This window comes from Nyctereutes procyonoides, unplaced genomic scaffold (genome assembly GCF_905146905.1).
Source record: "Nyctereutes procyonoides isolate TBG_1078 unplaced genomic scaffold, NYPRO_anot_genome, whole genome shotgun sequence".
Classification (NCBI taxonomy): Eukaryota; Metazoa; Chordata; class Mammalia; order Carnivora; family Canidae; genus Nyctereutes; species Nyctereutes procyonoides.
The window spans coordinates 4,091,672-4,118,160 of NW_026575045.1; the positions used below are offsets into that span (position 1 = coordinate 4,091,672).

The 26,489-nt window shown below is 41.6% G+C and overlaps 1 protein-coding gene across 4 annotated transcripts in view; it reads left to right on the forward strand.

The window, feature by feature from the left end:
* PDE7B (phosphodiesterase 7B) overlaps positions 1-19,209 on the forward strand; it is a 312,799-nt gene extending 293,590 nt beyond the window's left edge. For all 4 annotated transcript variants that reach the window (XM_055324719.1, XM_055324721.1, XM_055324720.1 and 1 more), the window contains 5 exons: positions 1,812-1,903; positions 4,253-4,397; positions 6,293-6,389; positions 10,825-10,905; positions 15,362-19,209. In XM_055324719.1, the coding sequence (XP_055180694.1) occupies positions 1,812-1,903; positions 4,253-4,397; positions 6,293-6,389; positions 10,825-10,905; positions 15,362-15,597 (651 nt within the window). In that variant the 3' untranslated portion in view covers positions 15,598-19,209. The remainder of the gene's footprint in view (positions 1-1,811; positions 1,904-4,252; positions 4,398-6,292; positions 6,390-10,824; positions 10,906-15,361) is intronic.
* Positions 19,210-26,489: the final 7,280 nt, after the last annotated feature.

Consider the following 26,489-nt stretch of genomic DNA (forward strand, 5'->3'; position numbering starts at 1 on the left):
CTGCTGAAGAAGAGCATTGCATGTTACAGTAGGGCATTGGGAACACAATGAAGGAATAGTTTCCAATCTCTCTCCTGGTTCCATTTAGTCTCTATATTCCTTGCTTCTTTCCTCTCAATTTTTGTTTAAATTGTGGCAAAATGAACATTATATAAAAGTTCACCCTCTTAACCATTTTTAAATGTACAATTCAGTGGTATTAAGTACATCACCACTGTCTATCTCTAGAACTCTTCATCTTGCAAAACTGAAACTTTGTGCTCATTACATAATAATTCCCTATTCCCCCAGCCCCTGACAACCACTCTTCTTTCTGTCTCTATGAATTTGACTGCTCTGTACCTCATAAGCAGAATCATACAATACCCTATCATTTTTAACAAATGCTATCTTCCTATATTTTGTGGAAGTTTATAACCCCATTTGAAACAAAATGGAGAATAAATAAATAAGAAAAAAAGAGCAAAAATATTTCCTGGGGACTAGAAGGGTTCAATTCTATAACCATCAAGTCAGTGGCAAGGTCATAATGCTTGCTAGTTAGAATAAAACACAATGAATTGTAAGAAGTAATTGTCATTTAAACAGTTAGCTAATGTGTACACGAGCAGCATATTTAAGATAACAATAAAGTCAAAGGAGAGATGGAACATGGTAGAGGTTCCCATGAAGGAAGAAATATCAAGATCATTGAACAAGGAAGTAACTGTGGATTGAAACTCATACCTAGGGGTGCCTGGGTCACTCAGTCAGTTTAGCGTCTGCCTTCAGCTCAGGTCATGATCCCAGAGTACTGAGATCAAGTCCCACGTCAGGTTCCCTGCTCAGTGGAGAGTCTACTTCTCCCTCTCCCTCTGCCTCTCCCCCAGTTTGTGTTCTCTCTCTCACTCACTCACTCTCTCTCAAATAAATAAATAAAATCTTGAAGAAAGAAAAGAAAAGAAACTCATACCTCAAAGGCTAACTGCAATATACTGATTAGGTCATTGATAAAGCCGCTTCCATGACAGTGGTTCTCAAATTACAGTTAACAAAAATTACTCACCACAAACCGACCAAATCAAAACTGTATTGACTGGGACTCAGGAATCTGAATGTGCACCAGCTGCCTGACTGGTTCAGACGCAGAAGGTTCTTACCAGCATTGAGAAACAGCAGTGAGGGGATCCCTGGGTGGCGCAGCGGTTTGGCGCCTGCCTTTGGTCCAGGGCGCGATCCTGGAGACCCGGGATCGAATCCCACGTCGGGCTCCCGGTGCATGGAGCCTGCTTCTCCCTCTGCCTGTGTCTCTGCCTCTCTCTCTCTCTCTCTCTCTCTCTCTCTCTCTCTCTGTGTGTGTGTGTGTGTGTGTGTGTGTGTGTGTGTGTGTGTGACTATCATAAAAAAAAATCAATTAAAAAAAAAAGAGAAACAGCAGTGAATGCAGTAGATCAGAGGCCTGCCTCGGTTCAGTAAAGTAGTATAATCTTCGATTATGTTATCCATATAGCTGCATGGTATCCATTACTACCTATTCTTACCTGCTTCACTTTTTTCTCCTACAGTGAGTGCTACCTGACTGAGCTACCAAAAATGGGGATGGTGGCCGGAGAGAATGACCCACCAGGGTCAGCAAGAACCAGCCCTGACACTGTCCCACCTCCCACCACCATTATAAGCCTGTGGTTGTCTTGTATTTTTCTCATCTGCATCTTTGTCACCAGCTATAAACTGGCTGGAGGGAAAATAATGGCCTCAGTGAAACTGTGTTCGGTGTGGAAGATCAGACTGACTTCACTCTCATTTATAGCTTTAATTTTCTTTCTTTCTAGAATATGTCTGTGCTGGAGAATCACCACTGGCGATCTACAATCGGCATGCTTCGAGAATCAAGGCTTCTTGCTCACTTGCCAAAGGAAATGACGTAAGTGGTGCAGAGATGAAACGTACTAAAGTCCACGCGTTAGAGATAAGCCACTTTCTCTAGGGCATGCTCGAGACCCCAGGGTTAATGGCAGGGAGCCAGCCGGCTGGGCTTCCGGCCTGCGCCTGCTTGTCGATCAGAGGAGATTCAGTGTCCGTTACCGCAACCCAGAATCTGAATCTCTCTGTGAGCTGTGAAAGGCCCTTGGATAGTCGTCTGTGGCCTAACATCAGAAAGAAGGATAATAAACAGCTCTCAGCTTTCACACTCTTCAGCATCAATGCTCTGCTTTGTCAAATTCCTGTCTTTTATGTTAGCAACATTGTCCTTCCATGAAGCTCCAAATAATAAATATTTATCAAGAAGGAACACAGGAGATCTCAAGCTAGATTTAAGACTAGTTCAATAAAGTTTGTTTTGTAATGGCCACTCTTAGCAAAAGTAAAAGTCAGAAATTCTTTTCTGAAATGTCTTTTGTTAAGTAACTGAATTGGCCCCAGCCTTTTTTTGGCCATTAATATATCTATGTCTCTTGCATTTTAAACAGAAGGGGAAATACTAGTTTCCTGGTCCACTGTTCGTTAGCCCAGGGATTTAGGCCAAGTCCTATTGAATCCAAGGCCAGTACCCCATTTTCCACATGGCCCCTTGTTAACTGCTGTAACATCTTCCAAGGCCACCACTAATTTTGAGTTCAATTAAATGCGCAGAACCCAAGATAGCTAGAGGAGAGTAGATAGATAGATCCCTGCACCTTCTTTCCGAAGGGTGCATCAGTTAAAGTCAAGTGCTAAGTTGCATCTCCACAGAAGAGGCAGTATGCCCTGGGCTCCTACATTTATTCCTGGCCCTGTGATACTATCTGGTGCTGTTTCCAAGCACCCAGAGTAATGTGACATCTGCAGGAAGAATTTCAGTTCTGATAGCGTTTTTACCTCCTAGAATGCAATAAAACCAAATCATCATGCGTGGATTAAAAACCCGTGCCTTTTGCTAGGACTGTTGCAAAGAGCAAAAGAACTAAATACAGAAGAACTAAAAACTCGAGTAAGAAATCAAGTGAGAAGGAGAAGAAAGGAGGAGGCTAAGTAACAGGGACAGCTAAAGAAAGAAAGAAAAGAAGGGAAAGAAGGAGAGAGAGGAGACAGAAAAGAACAAACCTAAAGGACAAAAGAAAGGAAGGACTCAGGACCAGATTTGTCTCTGTAATACTGCCTTAATCCTGCTGGTTGCTCAGTTATCTTCATATCCTGAGATTGCCTACTCATCCCTATGGATTCCAAATAAAAATGCCATGTTTGTTACATCTTTGTGGGATGCAGCATTATAAATCGCTTTTGTAGGAAGAATAATTGCTATGCAATAATATGAAAATGGATGGGGGGGATGGTGCAGGGGTCAGCCCTTGCACTCAGCTGCCTGTACATTCGTGTTCTCAACCTGGCTGGGGACTACAAATATTTACTTTATGCCTATTCATTAAACTCTGTGTGCTCTATGCACTCTACAGAATAAAAAGGTAGAAAGTATGACACCATATACCTAAAATGTGGGGAGCAGAGGAGTAAAGAACAGGTTCATACCCAAGCAACCATCAACTTCATATAGACTGCTATCTGCAGAAGATGTTATATACCAACCAAAGTATATTTAATTTTTAAAGATTAATTTTCAAAATAGTTATAGATCTTTTCTACCGATTACCTTCTATGTGTGAGGTAAAGTTCTAGTTTGCTTATTTTTCCAAAATATCTCACCTGCCCTATTCCATTTGTCAAGTAATATATTGCTTGGTTTTTAATGGAGCCTTCATTACCCATTATTCTTTTTTAAGTTCCAGTATCTGTCTCCGACCTGTTTTGTTCCATTGGTGGATCTTTCCATGCCGTAGGATCAGTCACTATATTGTCTTCCTTATTATTACTGTCACTATGCCCTTTCTCTCCCTATGCCAATCTGAATGTTTGAGCTGGTTTCAACTCTTTAAAAACACAACCCAAACTCCTGTGATTCTATCAGTCTTACTGCATCCCACCGAAAGCATGCATTTCTAGTTGATTTTCAGTTTTTAAACCCAAAGTTACCATGGAAATGTATAAACTATCACCATTTTGTACACCTAAGGCTTCAATCACACTGTACAGTTATTAGCACACCTCCTGTCCAAAGACAGAAGTAACAGTGGGTGAGAGACTCCTCCTTGGGCTCAGAGGGACAAGACTCTGTGAAACAAACAGAATCAAAGGCAGAGATGAGATTACAAGCTACTTGATGGTGGCAGAAGCAATCACCCTCCTCAAAAGGATTTGCTTTGTGTGTGTGTTTTCTCTTTCCCTCTTGTGGATGCAGACAGGATATTGAACAGCAGCTGGGCTCCTTGATCTTGGCAACAGACATCAACAGGCAGAATGAATTTTTGACCAGATTGAAAACTCACCTCCACAATAAAGATTTAAGACTGGACGATGTACACGACAGGCACTTTATGCTTCAGGTAATCAACAGCCACTACAGAGGTGCCATCTTCGCTGAGTAAAAAATTCTTAGGGGCATGACCAGTCATTTTAGCACACGTGAAAAGGAGTATCCCCATGGTAAAAGTTAGAGCCATGGCCTAATTTATCAAAAGCTCTGAGACACATGAAATTTTTCCATGGTTTCCAAGCAAGCAAAATGGGGTTTTGTGTTATTATGTTCCTGATGTATCACTTTTCCTTGTCTGGTAGCTCTTTTACCACAAAGTTGCCCCACTGGGCAATTGTATGTGGTAAGAATCTACCACCATCTATGGTTTGATATAATAAAAGAGGTCACTGTGATACCTGGGCGATTTTAGAAATACTGTTTCTGGGACACAAAATTAGATGATGTTAACCAGAGTAGGAACAAAATTGAAAAACAAGTAACCTTCCTTCGTGTAAAACCTATTTAATCGAACCCTGCTTTACTTTCTTTTACTCCTGAACTCATATGCTTACCAGCATGTTTATCTCATCTTACCAATTTTCGACACCAGTCAGTAAGTTCTGTTAAGCTTAACTGAATGAACTGAATCGTATCGGGCGCAACTCTTTCTGCTTCATTGCACAGCAAGAAGCCCCTTGGAACATGAGAACAAGAGGGCGAGTGAACCTCAGAAGTGGGAGTCTGACCTGATGTCCAAACCAGAGCCTTTTTCTCAATCTTGTATCTTGTCTTTTTTCTTTCCTTTTGGCACAAAAGACTGGATGGATGGACCCTGGATTCATCTAGAGAGAGCAACAGTGTTTTGTGTTCCATGCTTTCATGGTGCCCTCCGTAGCTGCCCAGAGTGCTCCATCCTTCCTAGGAAATTCCTCCCTCCCAGCTGTAGCACCAGTAGCACCATATGTCTTGCTCCTTCTTTTTTTCCAAACTAGTCTTCTAGTCTCTGAGTGCCACAGAGATCCAGGTATCTGGTTTTCATGACTCCAGCCAAGTTAGGAGAGGCTGAAAGAATTGGCCCAAACACTTGAATTTCAGAAGGAAGGTTCACTGAGGCCAATGAATTCCCGACGGGCAGAGCCTGGAGGGGACTTCTGCCCCTTACCCACTCCAACACGTACTGGCATCTCCATCAACCAGGAAGTCAAGAAATAATGACATTTGTAAGTTAATATGATTGGGGCTTTCCCAGATGCTAGCACTGCCAGTGATTCTGTGATGCCAAAGAACAGGGATCAAAACAAACAGACATGGCTGGTAGTAGGTGGGGCCCAGTACCAGGAGCCAATCACAGCAGTTGGTGGTTAAGGGAGAGAATCTACTTTTCTGGGAATTCAAGGTCACCCTCTAAGAGTCAGCATTATTAACAAAAGCTGGCATCCCACACTCAGGACAGCAGGAGGGAAGCTTTCAATTTGCCTTGCGAACAACACACCCCAAGATTTGGTGTGACTTAGCTCCCTGGCTGGTGGTCTGAGCTTGCTTCTGCTCAGACACAGGCACGAGAGCACACACATGACTGAAGTGATATCCAGAGTCTGTCAATGTGGCCACTGTGAGTGAGGTCCAAGTGATCTCACTTGAGCCTGGCTGGGGCCCCTGCGGCTTCCCTGCCCACCAGGGGTGGAGCGATGGAAGGAGCCAGGCCACGGCTTTCCTTGGCCTGCCCACCGCAAGCCTCCTCCAGGAAGCTGTGTGTCTTTGGACGGTGGCTCTTCACTCCTTCTCAAAGCTATAAAGTGGGAATTCTGAATGAATGTTTTGTGCAGTGGTGAGTAAGGGCTGTTTCCTGCAGAGGCGCTCTGTCAATGCGGGCTTGGTACCATGAGGCGACTGGCGGGTGGGATGACAGCCCCGGGAGCTGAGGGGGCATTTGCTGCTGAAGGATCGTCCTCTGATCATCTCTCCCCACCCTGTCTTTCTCAGATTGCCTTGAAGTGCGCTGACATTTGCAATCCTTGTAGAATTTGGGAGATGAGCAAGCAGTGGAGTGAAAGGGTCTGTGAAGAATTCTACAGGCAAGGTTAGTAGTGATCTGACAGCTGAGTTTTCACTGCCCCTCTTCCTGTTAGGCATTTATCCTAAACAAACAGGAAATGGCTAATCTAGGGTGACATTTGTTCTTTCATCAACTCTTATTATCCTAACCTTTCTCTTTAACTCTCTTACAAACCAGCCAGCCCTTTTCTGGAAATTATTTAAAAATAAATAACACTGTCTTACTCTGAAAACAGGTAGTAATGAGCAAAAGTGGGAGATAAATGTGTGTGTGTGTGTGTGTGCATAAAATTTTTTAATGGCTTCCCTCTGTGGATATAAGAATGTGAGGGACAGCTCGATTTGTACTCTTTCATTTTAATGAGTTTAATGCAGCCGAAAGGCTAAATGCCATTTGAGGTCAATGTTTTCTGCTCTGATGGGCCTTAGACTCCTCCCATATTTCTTCCCCTGGCTTTCTTAAATAAAGTGAATAATGAAACAGAGCACAGCTGACCAAGAATTGAGCTCATCCTCTCAAACATATTCAGTGAGAAGAGAAATGGCCCCCAGTGAGGGCATAATTTTTAAGAGATTAACTTCATTCAGAAATAAGGCTATGAATGAGTGAACAGGATCTTGATGCTGGGTGGGATATGGGCCTTTAAACATAGCCTTGTTTCTTCAGGCCTGGTTTCAATGCTCAGGATGTTTGTGCAGGCACAACAGTGCCCTGATGTTAGTGACAGGATCAGGTTTGAGAGTCTAAGGACAAAATAAAGCCCAAAGTGTCCCACATACCAGCTCTGTGAGGAGGTCAAATCGCAACAGTGAGCCTTTTTGGAGAAGCTTCCATCGAAAGATGTGTCGGTGACATGGAGATAGTCCAAAAGACAGAAGACAAAGCAGAACTGATTGGGTTCATGTAGGGCCAGAAGGATCTGCTCACCCTCTCTATTGCTCGGAGCAAAAGTGCTCATGGAGTGCCCACAGCTCTATATGACTTCACTTCAGTTGAGTGTGAGTGGTTAGAAGTCAAAAGATCAGTTCTTATTGCCCATGATATAAAATCTCCACCGAGAGAAAACAAAAGTAAATATGATGAAATTGGGACAGAGGCTTAGATCAGATAAGTATTTTCTTTGTGATCTAGAAAATATTGAAATAGCAGCACGAGAGAAAGGCTAAGATCCTTGTGCTTGGAAATCAAACGATGGGACAGAAAAGAGATTCTACTCTGTCCCTCTTGGTTTTGATTCAACCATGTGCTCCTCCTGGCATTGATTGCAATTTAACCCTTTCCTTTTCTTAACATCCTATTTGTATTATGAGCCACTTGAGGCCGGGGCTGTGTCACATGGGCAGATAGAAAGGCCCACGAAGCTGGCGAATTGAAGTTATCAACTACATGGAGTGAATAGGATCACCCAAGAAAGGGAATCCATAAGATCTCTTTACCAAAACTGGTTGTTGTCCTAACAATACATGCACGTGCTCCATTATAAGACAGAACAACCTAGAACATATGTAACTCTGACCACAAAAGGTGAGCCTCCATGCACTTTGCCCTGGCATGTCTCCTGGCAGAGAAAGGAATACAGAGAGGGTATGTCAAGTCCTTTTTATTTAATAGCGTTATGGTTGAGCAGAAGTTCTGTCTGTTTAAAAGGAGAGAGAAAGACTGGACTGGTCAAACTGCCTATCCTCTCTACTGAATTAATTATTTTTAATTTTATAAGCACAATTTGTATCATTTTGGTTCATCTTGTTTGGGCTTTCAGTTTAGGATATGGGTTTCCAAAGACTGCTCATAGTCTTAGCCAAAGTATCTTTAATGATTCATGTTGCTGAGCAAAGGAAAACCTTTAAAATTAAGGGTGAAGACTTAGGGAGAAAGGAAGATGACATCCCATGAATTAGGAAAATAGCATTAAATTCTGGGACATAAATTATGATTCTGAACATCATCCAACTCCCTCCCCTCCTTGTTTTAAGGAATTAGAATCTCTGTCCTGTTGTAACCACCAATTGATATCTTCTCAATCAATCAAGATTCCCCAAAATTTTATTGAACATCTGCTTCCAGCCTTGTCTAAACTTTAGCAAAACTGTTAATTTTCCTGTGTACAAAGGCCCATGGGTTTTGGGGGGGGGGGTTGTGAAATATAAAAAGAAGTATCATTTCATAACCTCATAATAGGGACGCCTGAGGGGCTCAGTGGTTGAGCATCTGCCTTTGGCTCAGATCGTGGTCCCAGGATCCTGGGATCAAGTCCCACATTGGGTTTCCCACGGGGAGCCTGCTTCTCCCTCTGCCTATGTCTCTGCTTCTCTCTGTATCTCTCTCATGAATAAATAAAAACAGAATCTTTAAAAAAAATAACCTCAAAATTTACTAGGCAGTAAATTTCCCGGAGGAGCAAAACAATGCAAATTTCCTCTTTGTATTCTCTACATTGATTCAACAAAGACTCGGAAATGTACAGTGCTTTATAAGTATGTGTTGCATAAGTAAATGAATAAATGATTTAATTGGATGATCTTTCATGGTGGAGGTCACAGAAGAAGATCTGCTGCTGAGGACATAGAATCTGAACTGAATGAGTTGGAAGATGTGCAGTGTCTTATATTTTCCAATAGGATAGCCATGAAGCACATGTGACTAGTTAAATTTAAAATAATTAAATATAATTAAATTTAAATTTTAGTTCCTCAATTTTATTGATCATATTGCAAAAAGCTACTATGGTTGGCAGTGCAGAGAACATTTCCATCATTGCAGAGTCCTGTTGGACCCTGCTGGTCTGCAAAGGGAAGAGTAGAAATGGACAAAGGCATTGAAATGGGGACCTACTTCAGACAGCAGCCTGGACCATAGAAAGTGAGAATGGAGGATTTGTGGATTTGTACACCAACCAGGCTCAAGTAGAGAACATGACAATGACAGTCATCTTAGAAAGTGCAATTGAGGCAGCATATATAATTGAAGTAGAAGAAATACTGAAGGAAGAAAACTAGCTAAGAAGCAAACACTAAAAGTGAGTTATTAATAAGCTAGAATGGAGTCAGGCAGAGTGTTAGTAGGGATAAGAGACACTCCAAGAGAGGAATAAACAGGATTTGATGCCTCAATATGGAGGCTAAAGGGAAGGAAGAAATCAAAGACAATTCCTCCAAAGTGTCAAGCCTCACTGAAAAATCACAATTAACAGAATTATGGAGGTAAGAAGTAAAACTCATTTTAATATTAGAACTCATTTTAATATTAAATGTCATGCCCTGTTCTCAGAAAGCTATCATCATCTGGCTTCTCTGAATTCCTCAGGTTAAGCTGGACTGATGTCCTCACCTCAGTCTTGAAAATAAACCAGGGTCCAAGGGTCCAAGGGACCACAGGAGGCGTGGCTACAGGCTTAAAACAAATGACAGAGGGTAGCATCTCATAGGTTCTAGCTCAGCTGTTAAGTGCAGACACTTTGGAGCTGGACTTTGTAGGTTGGAATCCAGGCTCCCCCCCTTTACTAGCAGTGTGACAACTTGGGTCAAAATATTTACCTTCCCTTCACCTCAATTTCTTCATCTGTAAAATGGGTTTTACAATGAAGATGTTATGGGGAGGAAATTAATTAACGTATGTAAAATGCTTAGACTAGTCCCTGGCACACACTAAGCACCATATAAATGTTATATTTATATCTCCTCTAGTTGAGAGGTATATATTCACAACTGTGAACTTAACTAATGTTTCTGAGCACCATCTTCTCTACTGATTAATCAGACTGTCCCAATGCAAAATTTACCCATAATTTTTCACCCCTGAAGGAATGACAAAATATTCTGATAAAGTTTTACATGGTACATTTCTTCTTTGGTCTTCTAGCTGGCAAAGGCATCAAAGAGAAATATTTTCCTGACTTTTATACTTTTTTTAAACTTTAGTTACATGAGGTGCAGCCAAGTCAGGTTAAAGGTAATAACCTTTATTTCTGCTCAATACTATAGCTACAGATGGAGATGTTCCTCAAGCGAGATTTTCTAGCACCTCACCCCCACTTCCTCCCTACTTACTATTCCTGGTTGTCCAGAGGAAACCAGACCAGGCTCAGGCAGAGTGAAAGGCAGGGGGAGCACAAAGAGAACAAAATCAGTTCTCTTAACCTCTAATTTAAAGCCAGAACTTCCACTTCATGTAGGAAGTTGTTCATTACTTATATCCTTGCTTTTATTGATCTTGGTCAAAAGTTTATTCTAGCTCCAGAGCATACCTATTTACAATGAGCCTATTGTAAATGGTCATTGACAGTCATATTTTTAAATCTTCGTGGAAGCTACCAGAGCAAGCAGGTGCTAGGGAGTTCCTCATGATAAAAGGCAGTGAACGGTAATTCCCAGAATAACTTCTTTGAACTAGATCGCTAAAACTAGCAACACTCATTTTAACAAATTCTAGATTATCAATGTGTCTTCTTCTTTCTCCTTAGGGGACCTTGAACAGAAATTTGAACTGGAAATCAGTCCACTTTGTAATCAACAGAAAGATTCAATCCCTAGCATACAAATTGGTGAGTTGAATTCAGTTTTAATTTTTTTTTTCAGTTTTAGTTTAACATAAATACTTTTGGCACCTCTGCCAGAGTCACAAAGAAAAGATCTACACACAGCCTTTGAAAAATCCAAACTGGAGGTTTAACGAATGACTAAGTCCAAATAAACACCCTAATCATCACTAATCTACTAGGTCATTGCCAACTGAGAAATTATGAAAAATGGAGTAAGGGCTTTGTTACAGACTCTTAACTAGTCTGTGTTAACTTGGTAGTTCAGAATCTAATCAAAACCCAATAGAGTAGAAGGGAAGTAATAAGAATCAACTCTTTGCTGCTGAGGAACAGATAAGTTCAACTCTGTTTAGGACTTGAAGAGTAGGAAATTGGCAGAATCAACCTTTGGGACCCTTCCAATCTGCCCCACTACCCTTCGTCCCCAGTGCAATTCCAAGGGCCCATGCTCGGCAAGCCATGCTGTCCCTGGTGGTCCCAGGAGCCCCATGCTTCTCGACTCTCCACTTCAAAACTTACTTTCAATCTTATTCTCAAATGTCAGTTGCAGTAAACTATTTAATTGTGGTGCCAATGCATCCAAAGTAATGATTACTCTATGTTACGAGTCAGATCATTAAACAAATCAGACTATGGAAATTTTAGGCACATAGGAAATATTTTTGATCTAGCAAGAATTTCTATCAGTTCTTAAAACACTCTACCAATTCCATCTCCATTAAAAGCAAGTCATTCATTTCCTTGCAGCTCCTTCCAATTAAAACCAAACTCAGAACTTTAATTCTTTTCCTCATAAACTATAGCCCTGACATGTACCAGTTCCCACAGATCTCAGAGAGCTTAACGCACTCACAGGGCTGCAGACCTCTGCTAGGCTACAGCTGAAAGCCTCTACTTGGGAGGGAATGGGGCATTGGAAAAAAATAAGCTGAAAAGTAAGAAAAGCGGAGCAAGTTAGTCAAATAATAATATGCTTATAATCACTAAGAGCCAAATCTAATCCACAAAAGAGTCGTAAAGTCATCCCAGGAAAGAGAAACAAAATTAACCTAGTTACAACGATTTGAATGACGTATGCAAATATTCAAATAGATACGTTCAAATTATGGGATTACTGGACATCTATTTTTTTCCAAATTGTCCTTAGTATTGTTATGTTGTTTTTACAATCACACTGATTCTTCTGCTCAAAAAAGGAAAGGGTGGGACTGTTATTAAAAAACAACAGCAACAACAACAAGAAGCCAGGAAGAATCCGTGTGATGACATGGCTACAGGATCCTTGGGGCCGCGGGGGACTGGGAGCAAGGAGAACAGGAATTCAGCCTCGGGCTCCCTGGAGCCGGTTCCTCCCTCCCGGGGTGCTTTAGATGTGGGGGTTCTGCAGATGCCACTGCCAGGAAAACACCCTGACCGAAGTCCTGGCCCTGGGGCCCCGTTTGTTAAGCTCTGGCCAGGCTCCTGTTAAAGACATTTTGTGAAAAGCATTCACGCTGTTAAGCACACAACCTGGATTTGCAAGGCAAACCTGATTTTAGAGACCCTACCCTGTTGTTGTCATGAGAACACACTTATTTTGTCAGATCATATGTCCTGGTCTTCAGCACAGGAAAATGCGGTTACCATAGATACCTGTTTTTACAATGGGGTGGGGATCCAGTGACTAGGAAAGTCTCAGGGATCCTACACCGGCACAGCAGTAATGAAGACAAAGAGAAGGTGATTATAAAACAACCTGCGCACATAAATCGTCCTCTGTCTCTGTCCCCCGCCTCCCAGCTCTGTAGGGGCAGGTGGGGAGGTGTGGCGTGAGGGGGTACATCAGGCTAACCTGGAAAAATCCATAGATAAACGCAGTCTGATGGGAGCTGCCAGCTTCAGCCTCCCGGCCAAGGTTTTTGCCAGTGGGTCCTAAGTGATACAGCTATTTCCTTTGCCCTGATTCCTCTGGAACCAAAACTGTCCCCTCTCTATTTCCTGTCCCATCCCCAGTCAGAATATCCCGAGTGCTGTCTCGGGTTTAGATCTGGTCTTCTGTTTAAGTCATTCATGTTAACCCAAGTGGAAGTGGGATTTAAAATCCCCTTCCCGGGTGGCTCAGTGGTTGAGCGTTTGCCTTCAGCTCAGGTCATGATCCAGGAGTCCTGGGATCGAGTCCTGCCTGGGGCTCTCTGCTCAGCAAGAAGCCTGCTTCTCCCTCTCCCTCTGCCTGCCGCTCCCCCAGCTTATGTTCTCTCTCTGTCAAATAAATAAGTAAAATCTAAAATAAATAAATAAATAAATAAATAAATAAATAAATAAATAAATAAATAAAATCCCTTTCCCTGTCTCCACCAAATTCTGCATTTTAGAAAGATGTTAAATCGAATGACTTTCTAATTGGTGAAATCTGTAGAAAGAGGAGCAGAAAGAGACTTGCCTTCAATCCTTCTTTGCTGAGGCCACCATGTCTCCCTTCCCCCACTCCTAACCCTCCTTTGATTTTAGGTCAAAATCTAAGCAGTCAGTCCGTTGCTTGAATAGAAGAGAGAGCTTGGCGTAATGCCCCAGGAACGGATGGAACAGGTTCCCAAATGTGATCACGCACAAGTCACTGTCATTTGAAAAACTACCTCCTGGTGTCGATGCAGACTTCAAAATGACCTTTCCTATCCACTATAAGAGGTCTTTATATCGGACAAGTAGAAATAGACAGAGGAATAATTCCCCAGTAACGTCAGGAAGATTATGAGTTGATTTTTAAGTGTTGGATTTGTAGCTTTTTTATATTAAAGGTAAACTTGACCAACATTCACACTTTAAACATTAGTATAATTTTGTGAACTATCTTTTTAATATCAAATCTCTCTTATAGTAAAGGATATTAGAAATTAGTTATAGAGGTTATGAAAGAAGTGAAGAAAATTCAGGAATAGCAAACAAGAAAATTCAATGAAATCCTTACTTGCTGACTCCCTGTATAAACCTAATCCTTGGCTTAAACTTTCCTCCTCAGGTTTGGGTGATCTAAAAGGATCTCATAATACTTAAGTCATATTTAACATACAATGAGATAATGCAGAAATGTGAAATATCATTTTGCATGATATTTTGCATCCTTTTTCCATCTCTGTAGCATTCTCAAAGGCCAAGTATCTGCTGTTTGTTCAATAAAAAGATAATCAAATCAAGCCTTATAATCCACAGCCTTGTAAACATAAAGTGTCAGTTATTGGAAAATTCATTATACTGAAAAACACTTGCCTTTTCTCTTCCACACCTATGTTTCTTTTTTTTTAATTTTTTTTATTTATTTTATGATAGTCACACAGAGAGAGAGAGAGAGAGAGAGAGAGAGGCAGAGACACAGGCAGAGGGAGAAGCAGGCTCCTTGCACCGGGAGCCCGACGTGGGATTCGATCTGGAGTCTCCAGATCGCGCCCTGGGCCAAAGGCAGGCGCCAAACCGCTGCGCCACCCAGGGATCCCCACACCTATGTTTCAATAAAACCTAAATATGTTCAAGTTTGTGATGATGTCAAAAATTCCAGCCTAGACTGAAAGTCGTCCTGGCTTTAATAAATCATATTTAGAGGCACCTGGGTGGCTCAATGTTTGAGTCTCTGCCTTTGGCTCAGGTTGTGATCTCAGGGTCCTGAGATCGAGTCCCACATCAGGGGAGCCTGCTTCTCCCTCTGCCTATGTCTCTGCCTCTCTGTGTCTCTCATGAATAAATAAACCTTTAAAAATAAATAAATAAATCATATTTAATATGGAAAACACGCTAACACTGAAATATGATTAGAACACAAAGAGTCTAAAATAATTAAGAGAACAGACATACCTAATATCAACCAATCCTATCTGGTCATTTAAGCGGGGATTTCATGCCCGTAAAAACCCGTATTGAAGGCGAGTGAACTTTTATTTACCTACGTTTAGTTGTTTAATGTAACTGAGAATAAGACAGAACTGTGAATCAACACTGTTGAAGAAATATCCTACAGGGTGGACATATGCATTCCCCAGACGAGTCTAAATCAGCCCTGTGCCCCTTCCTCATATCATTCACCCCTTCCTGCCCTCCTCCAGCCCCCTCCCTAGCTCCAACACACTTTCCTATCTCCCTGTGTACATGTCTTTCTCCCTCAGCAAATAATAACATGTATTGAGGGTTTGCTACGTTCTAGGAACTTTCTGAGCATTTCACCTGTGTGAAGTTATTTCCTTGTCCTAACACCCCTGTGGGTTTGGTACTCTTCCTAGCTCCGTTTCACAAATGAGGAAACTGAGGCCCGTGGGTCAAGAAACAACCCAAGGCGACATACCTGGTGCTCTTAAACTGTGGGTGGGGACCCCCTCATCTTCTGCCTCCACATCTCTGGGTCGGGCACAAGGTGGGGTTCCCAGTGGATCTGGGAGGGAGGGCCACATAGGTTTGACCGCCTTCATGCTGCTGAGCTTGGCCTTGCGTGTCCTAGGTTTCATGACCTACATCGTGGAGCCACTTTTCCGGGAGTGGGCCCGTTTCACTGGGAACAGCGCCCTGTCTGAGAACATGCTACGCCACCTGTCACACAACAAAGCCCAGTGGAAGAGCCTGTTGCCCAAGCAGCAGAGAAGCAGCAGCGGAGGTGGTGGCGGTGGCGGCGAGGACCAGGCAGGCCAAGGGACGGAGAACGAGGAGCAGACTGGGACCATAGGCGACGCCCCGTAGTCCTGGCCGGCCCGCCCCTGCTCTGCGCAGAGAGAGAGAACCTCCTGGAGCAGAGGCCTCCTGAGGGGGTGGCAGCTCCGGGGGGGGGCAGTTCTGGCCGACGAGCCCAGGCACTTGCTGGGCTTTGTCCGGGGGGTCTCTGGAATGCCACCCTCCTTCCACTCACCTGCCTCCCCTCCTTTTTCCAAGTGTACAGAAGCCATCCGTCACCTCAGCATTAGCTGCCGAAATGAGCAACTCCATTCAGGAACGTGGGAGCTGATTCTCGGGGCAGGGTCGCCCCTCAAGGAGAAGATCCGGGGAGTAAGAAAGAGGTGCTCCTGCCATGTCCCCCTCGGGCCCTGGGTCACACTGTGACAGGCAACCAGTGGCTAAGTCCAGAGCATTTTAGCATTTGCCATCTGACTGCTGATCTGCATGACAAAAACACCAGCATAATCCGAACTCCAAGGAGATTGGTCTTCAGTGCAAGAGCACAAGCGAGAGCGTGAGAGAGAGGACCTTCTATTTTAATAATAATTGTTATTATAAAAATAATAATAAATCTTTTTAACTTTTCTATTTTATGCACTAGACAATGGATCTAAAACTTTGGATTAAGATTTCTCAGTGTACCCAAACTTGAACAGGGGGTTCATTGTTTCGTTACTGACTTTTTGCCACTTTGGGTCAGAGATTTGGCGTCTGCTCAACTTAAGAAACCACGTTTCCTATCCGATCCGAGGGGAAGGTGCTTGTACGGTTCATTCCTTTGCACCATTAGCCAATCTGTCTTTTATCAATAACTCAGATTCAGTGACATGTTTATATGCACACATGTACATTTCCTGTAAATACCAAGCGCTACTGATTCCCATGCCAAAATACATGAGTATTATGGGATTGCTACCTGTATAAACGATGGCACTGTGAACAGAATACTGTTAGTTTTAATACAAGAGAATGCGTTTGTAAATCTGGTATAGAGTTTATTAATATACTATTGTTTGCAGATAAAGGCCTTAACTTTAAACATTTTTCATCTTCTGAGAGCTGCCCGACTTAAATCCTCACAGGTATCCTTCTGAACTGCCTTCCCATGTCCATCTTTGTGCTTTCCAGCTAAAGTCGAAAGCCAAAACTGAATAAAGTCTTTGAGGAAATATTCTGGAAACTTCACACGCATTCCACTTGAGACCATAGTGTTTAATCTATGGCACCAAGCACTGTTTCCTCAGATTAATGAGACCTTTCAACAAGCCTGAAGTCACTTTTCAACACAGTGCTGTTGCACACTCTGTTTTAACAAGCCAGCTGATAAGCTTGTGTTTATGTGACTCTTGTCTTGGACCATGGCGATGTGTCAACCTTGCAGGAGACACAGCAGGTCTCACAAACTTTTATGACCCTGTCATCTAACCATCAGGGAACTCCCTGCTCTCCCACCACACTTTTGTCTGTTACGGCTACAGTACCAAAGCACCTTTGGTTTATGGTTGGCGTGCACTTCTTTGGTGTTCATAGTTAACTGGATTTTTCTTTTTCCTTAATTTCATGTAAACAACTACTCAATTATTTAGCTGAAGTTAACTCTATTTAAGTAGAAAAAACATTTCAGTTTTTTGACCGAATTCACCTTTCTGGCAGGTCATCGTGGTTAATTATGGTTCTAGCTAACAGAGTCACCTTGGAATCTGGTTGCCATTTTTTCTGCAGACGCTTGGTCAGAAAATCAGTTTGTCCACAGCATCCTTCTCTAGTGACTAAACTCTGCATTCAACCGTTTCCTCAAAAGTTCTAGCATAAGCAATGTTATGTGAAGATTGGCGTGTCCCTTTCTTCTCACCTTAAATAATGTTGTAGTGGGAGGACGATAATACCATTTCTGCCTCTATCAAGCTACTTTGCAAGGTGACAAACCAACAGCTAACTCTCGTTTCCTACATGCAACTCTTGTGGGGGTTTTTTCCCACCTAATATACCAATGAAATGTTAGAAACTTGACTGGTTTATAATAAGTTTCTGTAGAGAGACTGAGGTTTGCAGAGTTAGGGTTTAAGGGAAATTTTGGAAAGTTGGTTATATTTGGTTATATTTTCATTAAAGTGGGAAAGATTGTCAGATGGTACTAAAGAAAGTTTGAAGACCTCATGAAATGGGTGGATGATAAATTGAAATTGTTGATCTGGGTAAGAGAGAAGTTGTGAAATCTTAACACTAACTTTTTTTTCTCTGTAATAACTATGAACTGACACATGATTCTTTATTGCTTTAATCCTCTGAAGCTCTCATCTTGATGAGGTCCCAACAGAGAATATGTTGAATGTATTCCTGCTTCCAAATCTCTCTTACTTTGGTCTGATGATGCAGAGAGAGCTTTTGAGTGGTCTGTGTTTAATGTTCATGAGATTGAACGAAGGAAAGCAATTGCCAAGGATGATACAGTGGAGAAAAGAGAGAAGATGCTATTTCAGCAAATGGGGCCTCTACCTTGGGTTTAGGAAATGGACTTTGTTTAAATTATATTTATATTGTAACTTAAATGAGATTGGAGGCATTTTTAGTAGTTCCAAGTTTCTAGAACAAAAGTCTATGTTACAATTAGGTCTTGAAGAAACGCTCTCAGAGAAAACCACCAAATATCCTACAGTTAAGTCTATGAAGCAGCTACCAGTACAATCAAAATTTGAAGTCAAATGAGACATGATGCATAAACGAGATGCATTTTTGTCCTTCTTTCAACCATCCGGAGTTTTCTTGAGTTTCTTGCTTTTTGGCAAAAATGAAGAAGAAGAAGAAAGAGGGAAGAAGAAGAAGAAGAAGAAGAAGAAGAAGAAGAAAGAAGAAGAAGAAGAAGAAGAAGAAGAAGAAGAAGAAGAAGAAGAAGAAGAAGAAGAAGAAGAAAGAAGAAGAAGAAGAAAGGGAATGGGAAAGCTTTTTTTTTTTTTCTTGCCTGCTAGTGGCTCTCTTTCAAAAGAAGAGTTCAATTGCTAGTTGAGATCTAGCTATTGGATCATCCATGGATTTTATCTTTATATTCTTCTCCTGGTCCGTGGACCACCAATAGCTGATTTACCAAGTTTAATTCTGTCATCACTTGAGAAGAAAGGAACCAAAGGGCTATTTTTAGTAAGCAAAATAGAGTTCAGATCAAATTAAGAGAGAGAATATATATCACTGCCAGGCCTGATCGTCAAAGCCTGCTTCTCTTTTAACAGCATCTGTGAATAGTCAGAAACTTGTTCATGAAGCCCTGACCTACCCATAACTCCTCTATGCCGAATAAAACTCCCGCTCTGTTTCTACCTGCATAAGGCTTCCCACAAAGGCATTTGGAATGTGTCCAGCAACACTGTCTTCAGATAGTGCTTCCTACAAAACACAGACTTGTTTTGTAATCTTTTCTCATGTTGAATCAATCAGATCTGCTCACTGATTTGAATTTGGTTATGAGCTTGTGTCTCACTGTATTTCTTATGCTTTGTTCTTTTAAGCAAACCCTTAAAATTGTGTTGTTTTGTGTACACATGTGAGATTTAGAGAAAAAAAAACCACCTTGTGAGTTTTGCTCAAAATGTGGCCTAAATATCCATTGGCATGCCTAGATGAACAATTGAAAATAAAGATAATTTCTTAAAAACATCAAAGTATGAAAATATACTGATTTTCACCAGGTAACATGTTACCAGCAAACCAATCAGATTCAACAAAAAAAAGCCCACTGCTCAAGAGAAGAAACTTTCAAGGGAAAAATGCACAAATACAGACATGGTCTCCATGTGACTCATTCTACTTGGGGCTACAGAAATAGCCATGTCCCTGAAGGCAACACTTGCCATTTAGTCCCAAGTTAGGGAAAGAGGGCTCACTTTCTCCCACCAGTCAGTTCTACACTTCCCCCGACTCCTGATATTTTTCTGTTTCACATTTGTCAAACTCATATATGAATGAGAATGAGGTAGAGTGGTTTAGATTATTATTAAGACAAAGCAGACTGCATTCAGTAATTACCTGTGAAAAATATAATCTTGCATTTCAGGACTGGAAACCATCAAGAACAATAGAATAGTTCAGGCAGGACAACTAAATGTCTTAAACCCATCTGGAAATAGATGAGGAAAAAAAAAAAACACCACCCTTTGTTTTCTAGAAATAACCTTGTATCTCCATAGTCTCTTCATGTCCCATTTATTAAAACTGGATTCAGAATCTTACAGATTCCTTCATGTTTCACTACATCTGAATACAAAGCCATGTTTGCATTTGTGGATGCTCGATATCATAAAATCAAAATCAAAATTGAGATGCCAGAGGTTTTCCAAGTGAAAGTGAGATGTGATTTTTAAATGTACCTGGGAACCTAACTGAGACATTGTGAAATAAGTCAAGCCTATGTGAGCAATTGAATTTCTATTAAACAAATATTGATTGAGGATCTACTATGTTCCAAAGGGTGCACTAGGCACTTGGAATATAAAAAGACTCCATTTCCTCAGGAGCATTCAGACTGCATCAGAGACGGGCACTGCCAGTGAATGCTTCTTAGAGAATCTGTGAGAACATCTGTAAAGGCTCAACCACAGCTAAAGCCTCTCTCCTGGAGTATAACATAACAGAATGCAGATAAGCTTTGGAGACTGTAGCGGCCAAGGGCAGGCTGCCCCAAGGTGTACCACTTGGCCATATTGATTATTTTAAATAAAAGTTACTTGAGTGACAGCCTGTGTAAGAAGGACCCTCAGACCCTCCTCTGTCCCCCTGAATGCAGGAAATAACTCTTCCATGTGAAAAGTACCCATCCTGTCTCAGGAGGTGAAGACATCCCTGTCACCAGAGATGGGAAATTTAGAGCCAAGAAGGCTGTATAGACAACCTTTCTCACTTTTTTCTAATTTACTACCCCAGCCCAAATTCTGTTTAGCGTTTTTTACTAATTGAAGCTCCCAAAGTTTTCTTCATCCTGTCAATTCCTTATAGATCTATTACCTTAGTCTAATCAGTATAAAACTACCAGCCTTGATCATTTCTTTAGGTCTCAATTTCATTATTGGGCCTCCAGGTGCACATAATAAAACTCTGGGTTTTTCTCCTGCTAATCTGTGTCATGTAAATTTAATTCTTAGTTCATCTAGAAGAACCTGGGACTAAGGAAAATCTCTTTCTCTCCTTCAAAACAAAACTGGGTTTCAATCTTGATTCTGTCACTGAATTTTTCTGTGACTTCAGGAAAATTACTGAATATCTATAAAATTATTATTTCCAGAAGGGGCACCTGGGTGGCTCAGTCGGTTGAGTGTCCCACTCTTGGTCTCGGCTGAGGCCCTGATTTCATGTTGGGCTTCATGCTGGGTGTGGAGCCTACTTTAAAAAAACTTTTTTTTTTTCAGATAGTAATATCTTTTATAGCATTGCTGTGGCAATTAAAAGAGACTGCATACAAAAAGCACCAAGCATTCTGTGTGGTATGTGGTAGGCTTTCAAGAGATGCAAGTTCTTTCTTCGTCAATGACAAGAAGTTTGGCAAACAACCATTCACACGTGGGTAAGAATGTGAAGAAAAATGAGGGGGAAATTCAGTGAAGAAACACTGGTGAGGGGGATCCCTGGGTGGCGTAGTGGTTTGGTGCCTGCCTTTGGTCCAAGGCGCGATCCTGGAGACCCGGGATCGAATCCCACGTCGGGCTCCCGGTGCATGGAGCCTGCTTCTCCCTCTGCCTGTGTCTCTGCCTCTCTCTCTCTCTCTCTCTATCATAAATAAGTTTAAATAATTAAGAAAAAGAAAAAGAAAGAAACCCTGGTGAGTTTATATTAGGAAGTAAATTCATTTTTACATTTTTAAAAACAGATTGGTTAACTTAGGTACTTGTGTATTTTCAAGGTTGGATAAAAAGATTACCCCTTTAATACGTTGCCCAAAGAAAGCGCTGCCCCAGTTATCCATGACGTTTGCTTAGCCTTCTATACTCTAGAGTGGAAAATAGCATATCTTCTGTTTGCTGCTCTGTCAGAAATTTCTGTGAAGGAACCAGCTCCTAAAACTCAAATAAGAATCATTTCTCTCCCTTGCATCTCTGCCCCCAAAACCCTAATTCTGGCTGATGATGGCTCTGTTCCCCTATGTCAGGCCCTGAACGGTTTGCTGGGCTTTCCCAGGCTCCATCGTGGACATGAGTTGGTGCCTCCTGCATGCACACTACCAGACACATTCTCAGCCAGGGCTCACCGTCTGTCATAGAGCAGGTCAGAAAGCAGAGGCCCTTCTCAAGTAACATCCTGCCACAGAAGGGAGAAGACTGTCTTGCTTCCATGAGAATGTAATGGATGTGGAGTTATGATTACACAAGGAGCTTTCAGCTACAAAAAGCCCATGATGGGATTGTTTTTTTCAATTAAACCAGAGAGACCTCTAGAAAAATTTTAAATTTCAGCAGATAGGATCTGAAGATGCATTATTGCCTTGTCTCAGTCATCTAGGCAACGGTGTATCTTTGATTCAATTGCCTGAAATGTTAAATTCTAGTACTACAAGATGTAATCTTTAGTAATTTTCCCCCTTTTAAGGAAGCAATGCATTAGAGTTTTAAAAATATGAACTTTGGTGTCAGACAGACAGGATTCAAATCCCTCATCATCACTTGCTGCTTAACCCCAGGCACATAATTTAATCTCTCTGAGCCTCCATTTCCTCACGTGCAAAATGAGAGTAACACCTGTCTTCCAGAGTGGTTGTGACATCAAAATTAGAAAACATGCATAAAACACATAGCATAGTTTCTGGCGGAGGGGGGGTCCTCAACAAATGTAAACTCCTACATTGTTTAAAACAAATCTATAGGGCGCCTGGGTGGCTCAGTGGTTGAGCATCTGCCTTTGGTTCAGGGTGTGATCCCGGCGTCCCAGGATCGAGTCCCACATCATGCTCCCCACAGGGAGCCTGCTTCTCCCTCTGCGTGTGTCTCTGCCTCTCGCCCTGTGTCTCTCATGAATAAATATATAAAAATCTTTTAAAAATTAAAAAAAAAAATCTACTAAGTGAGAGTGGGATAGATCTGTTGCTTTCTCTAAGCTGTACAGTTTTTGTGCAAAAGAAAACAAGAACCATTAATAAACATTGGGCACGATTATATCTATAGGTGACCAGCTTGACCATGAAACAATCCTTAGAAAATATGGACAAAATATTTTCAAAAAATTTACAAAATATTGTAAAAATGGCTATAAAAGAAGACAGTGTTCTTGGTGCACTAAGGATACACCAGTAAGACCAGGCAATATAAGGAATTGTCTTTTCTGATTATAAAGTAAATACTCTTCAGCCCAGCCAGAAACGACCATCTGTTTAACCTAAGCCCTTCCCAGAGTTGATGATGATACAGTCCTGGCTGGAGAGGAGGATTAGGTAGCAGACAAAAGTTGATAACTTGTCAAGTTTGAGGAACAACAGTTTAAACACACAGGTTTCTCTTCTGCGGGCTCCTCAGAGCCTCCCATATGCCAATGGACATCTCCAACAAGATGGTTTGGATGATATGGTTTGTTTAGATCTAATATTGATGTCATATCATGAAGTCTTCTTAGACCACACCAACCCAGGATGATCTCCCCATTTGTCATTTTACTGCACCAGTATTGTTAGTGACTATTAATTATTTGTTACTAATGATGTGTGTGTGTGTGTGTGTGTGTGCATGTGTATCCTGCCTAATTTCAGACGTACTATATAATTGTGTTTAGCTTGCCTGGATTTATGGCGTGATTTTGCCACTTACTAGATGTCTGACCTGAGGCAAGTTTCCCAACTTTTCATGTCTCAGCTTTTGCATTGGGATAATAAAAATGTGACCTATTTCATAGAGTTTCTGATGATTAAAAGAGTTCATGGATGCAATGAACTCTAGACAGTGCCTAGCTCATAGAAAGCACTCAGTATTGACAAAAACCAACATCTCCCTTGCCCCTGCATCACTCCCTCAAAGCACAGGAGATCCTAAATAAATAATTCTTAAATGAAAGAATATATTTTGATTGATAAGTTGAGAATAATATCAGAATAATAGGTTAACATTTAAACCCAAGCAAATAAGTTCCAATTGCAACAATAAATGTCCTAGTAATTTGAATATAGAGGTCATTTTTCAGCAACATAGATTACTACCTGGCAGACTTTTATTCTTTCCAAGAACACAGTTCAGGAAAAAAAAAAAAAAAAAAAAGGTTTTTCTCCTCCTAGTATATGAGTCTACTTTTCTGAGTGATGAGAACAAAGATCAAGTCCTACAGGTTTGAGGTCCAAAGACCTCTAAGTTTTTCCCAACCAACTGGAGAAGCAGCCTATGGAAGGAACACTAAGGAATTTCCTCTGCAGGGAAAACAGAAGTTCCCTACTGTATCACACAATCCAAGAGAGAAATCCCAGTCCTCATCTTTGAAAGGGAATATGCAACTAGCAGATGAATCTATTTTATCCTTGAGACTACACATGGCCAACCCTTGTTCTTCTTCCCAGGAAGCAATCACACATGCATTTGAAAAGTTGTCAGCAGAGTAAGTTAATGAACTAAAGTGAAGGGTCAGCTTTTTCTAATTATTTATTTTTTCCTACTTCTCACGGCTCTATTTTGTTTGGAACTGTCTAACAGGAGAGTCAGACTTTACACTTCAATGGGCTTTCACGCACACACACACAAAAAATATAAACAAAAACAAAATGTTGATCATGTCATAGACTAGCATAAGGGAGAAGCGCATTCTGTAATTACAGACCGATTTTCTAGTGTTAACCTGTCTTAGATGGGAAACAACAAGTTCCAACAGATCTTTCAATACTTTGGTTATGTAACCTGCTATGAAATATTTCCTAGATGCTTCCACTGACTTTAGCTTTTAAAAATGTATTATCATCCCACGTAAAGCTTCTCAAAAAAATATCCTTTTGAAATGAAGTTTTCTTACCTTAAACTCTAACAAGAAGCTTCAGATTTTTCTTCATGCTCATCCACTTCTTTTTTGAACAGCAGTTTTCCAGTCCTTAGGCATGATGGAAGAAATGTCCAGCCCCACCAACAACCTGCATAAGTGGCAGGCAGGCAGGCCATTGCCACCATGTTGGTTGTCAGGTCCTCATTGCACAGACAGTGAAGCCCGGGGCACCACCACCAGCCTCTGAGCAGCATCAGTCATCTGGAAATATTTCAGAGTAGAGCCTTTAGTGGGGCAGGTGGTCTACAAAGCAAGGGCTGTATGCCACAGCCTCCGTCTACTGCCAGCTTGGGTATATACGAGTACCATGTTAAATTGCCCTGGGGTTGTGGGCGAAAGGGAGAACACCTGACTTGAACATCTAACGTATTTACTGCATGTTAATAAAGTTACGTCCAGGCTAGCAAACAATCCAGAGATCAAGCAATGACTGAGCATGATTGTTTCTTCTTTATCATATTCATAGCTAAGTGTTTTTAGGGATACTTGAATGTTTTTTACACATGATTGGGAAAGGCTCTGGCCAGATGTCAAGTATGTCATTACACTTTTTGTCCAGAGAGATCACAGCACTTGTAAGAAGTGACCTCTGAGACTTAATTTCATTTCTGAAACTAATAATACAGCCTACTTTGCAAATCTGTAATGAGGATTTGGGCTGACGAATGTGGAGCACCTGAAACAGTGTCTTACCTACTCTGTCACTTAGTAAAGAGAAGGAATCATCAACCAAAAGTGACGGTGGTGCTGTTTTCCATTTGCTGCAAGAGATTATTTAATTCTTCTTCTAACTCAGATGAAACTGTCAGTGGATATAGGAGGCAAGGAAGAGACGGTGACAAGGGGAGTAAGTGTATATTGGTTTTCCTTTAACAGATGGGGGAAATAAGCATCAGGAAAGAATAATAACCAAGAGGAAACAAAATTACTAGTCTCCTTGTGTATTGGTTTCCTAGGGCTGCTATAACAAAGCACCGCAAACTGGAAGCACTTAACACAAGTTTATTCTCTCACAGTTCTGGAGGGTAGAAATCTGAAACCAAGGTGACAGCAGAGCCATGCTGTCTCTGAAGTCTCTACGGAAGAATCCTCTTGTCACCTCTTCTAGCATCTGGTGGTTGCCAGCAATCTTTGATGCTTCCGGGCTTGTGGCAGCACACCTCCAGTTTCTACCTACATCTTCATAGGGCTCGCTTCCTAGTATCTGTCTGTCTTCTCATCTTGTGAAGACACCAGTCTCGGGATTAGGGCCCAATCTCATCCAGCTTAACCCCATCTTAACTCATTACATCTACAAAGACCTTATTTCCAAATAAGGTCCCATTCTGAGCTTCTGGTTGGACATGAATATTTCCCCTTCTGGGGGGGAGTGGGCTGCTATTCAGGCCAGTACACCTCGACATTCCTCATTCATCCCCTCCCTACTTTGCCTCCCATCTCCTGCGCACACACGCCCCATCTACACAACAGGCACGTCTTCCAGATTTCTCCTGAATGATGCTATGGAGACAGATTTCTTCAGGTTTGAGATAAGATTGTTTCTACAATTCCATTCCACTTTGCCCTCTGGGGCTCCAAGTCCAGCAATCCTACCGCCATAGATTCTGTGTGCAGTCTGGAGGCAGTAATAGGGTCTGTAACTAACAGTTTTCAAGCCTCCTTTGTACTGTGTCCCTAAAGGTCAACCGAGAGCCTAGGCAGCTGGGTGTGACAGGGAGTGCTAACAGGCCAACATGTCCGTTTTCTGGATGAAATGGAGACACATGATAAGTTTGGAAAAATAGAAAGAAATTTATCCCTAACCAATTAAATGGGCCATTCTTTAATGATGGAGAACACCATGGAGGAGCAGAGGCCCATGCAGGGACTGAAAGGTAAATGATTTTTTAGTAAAGATTTTCAATTACACACTGGAGATGCAAGCAAGTGTCCTA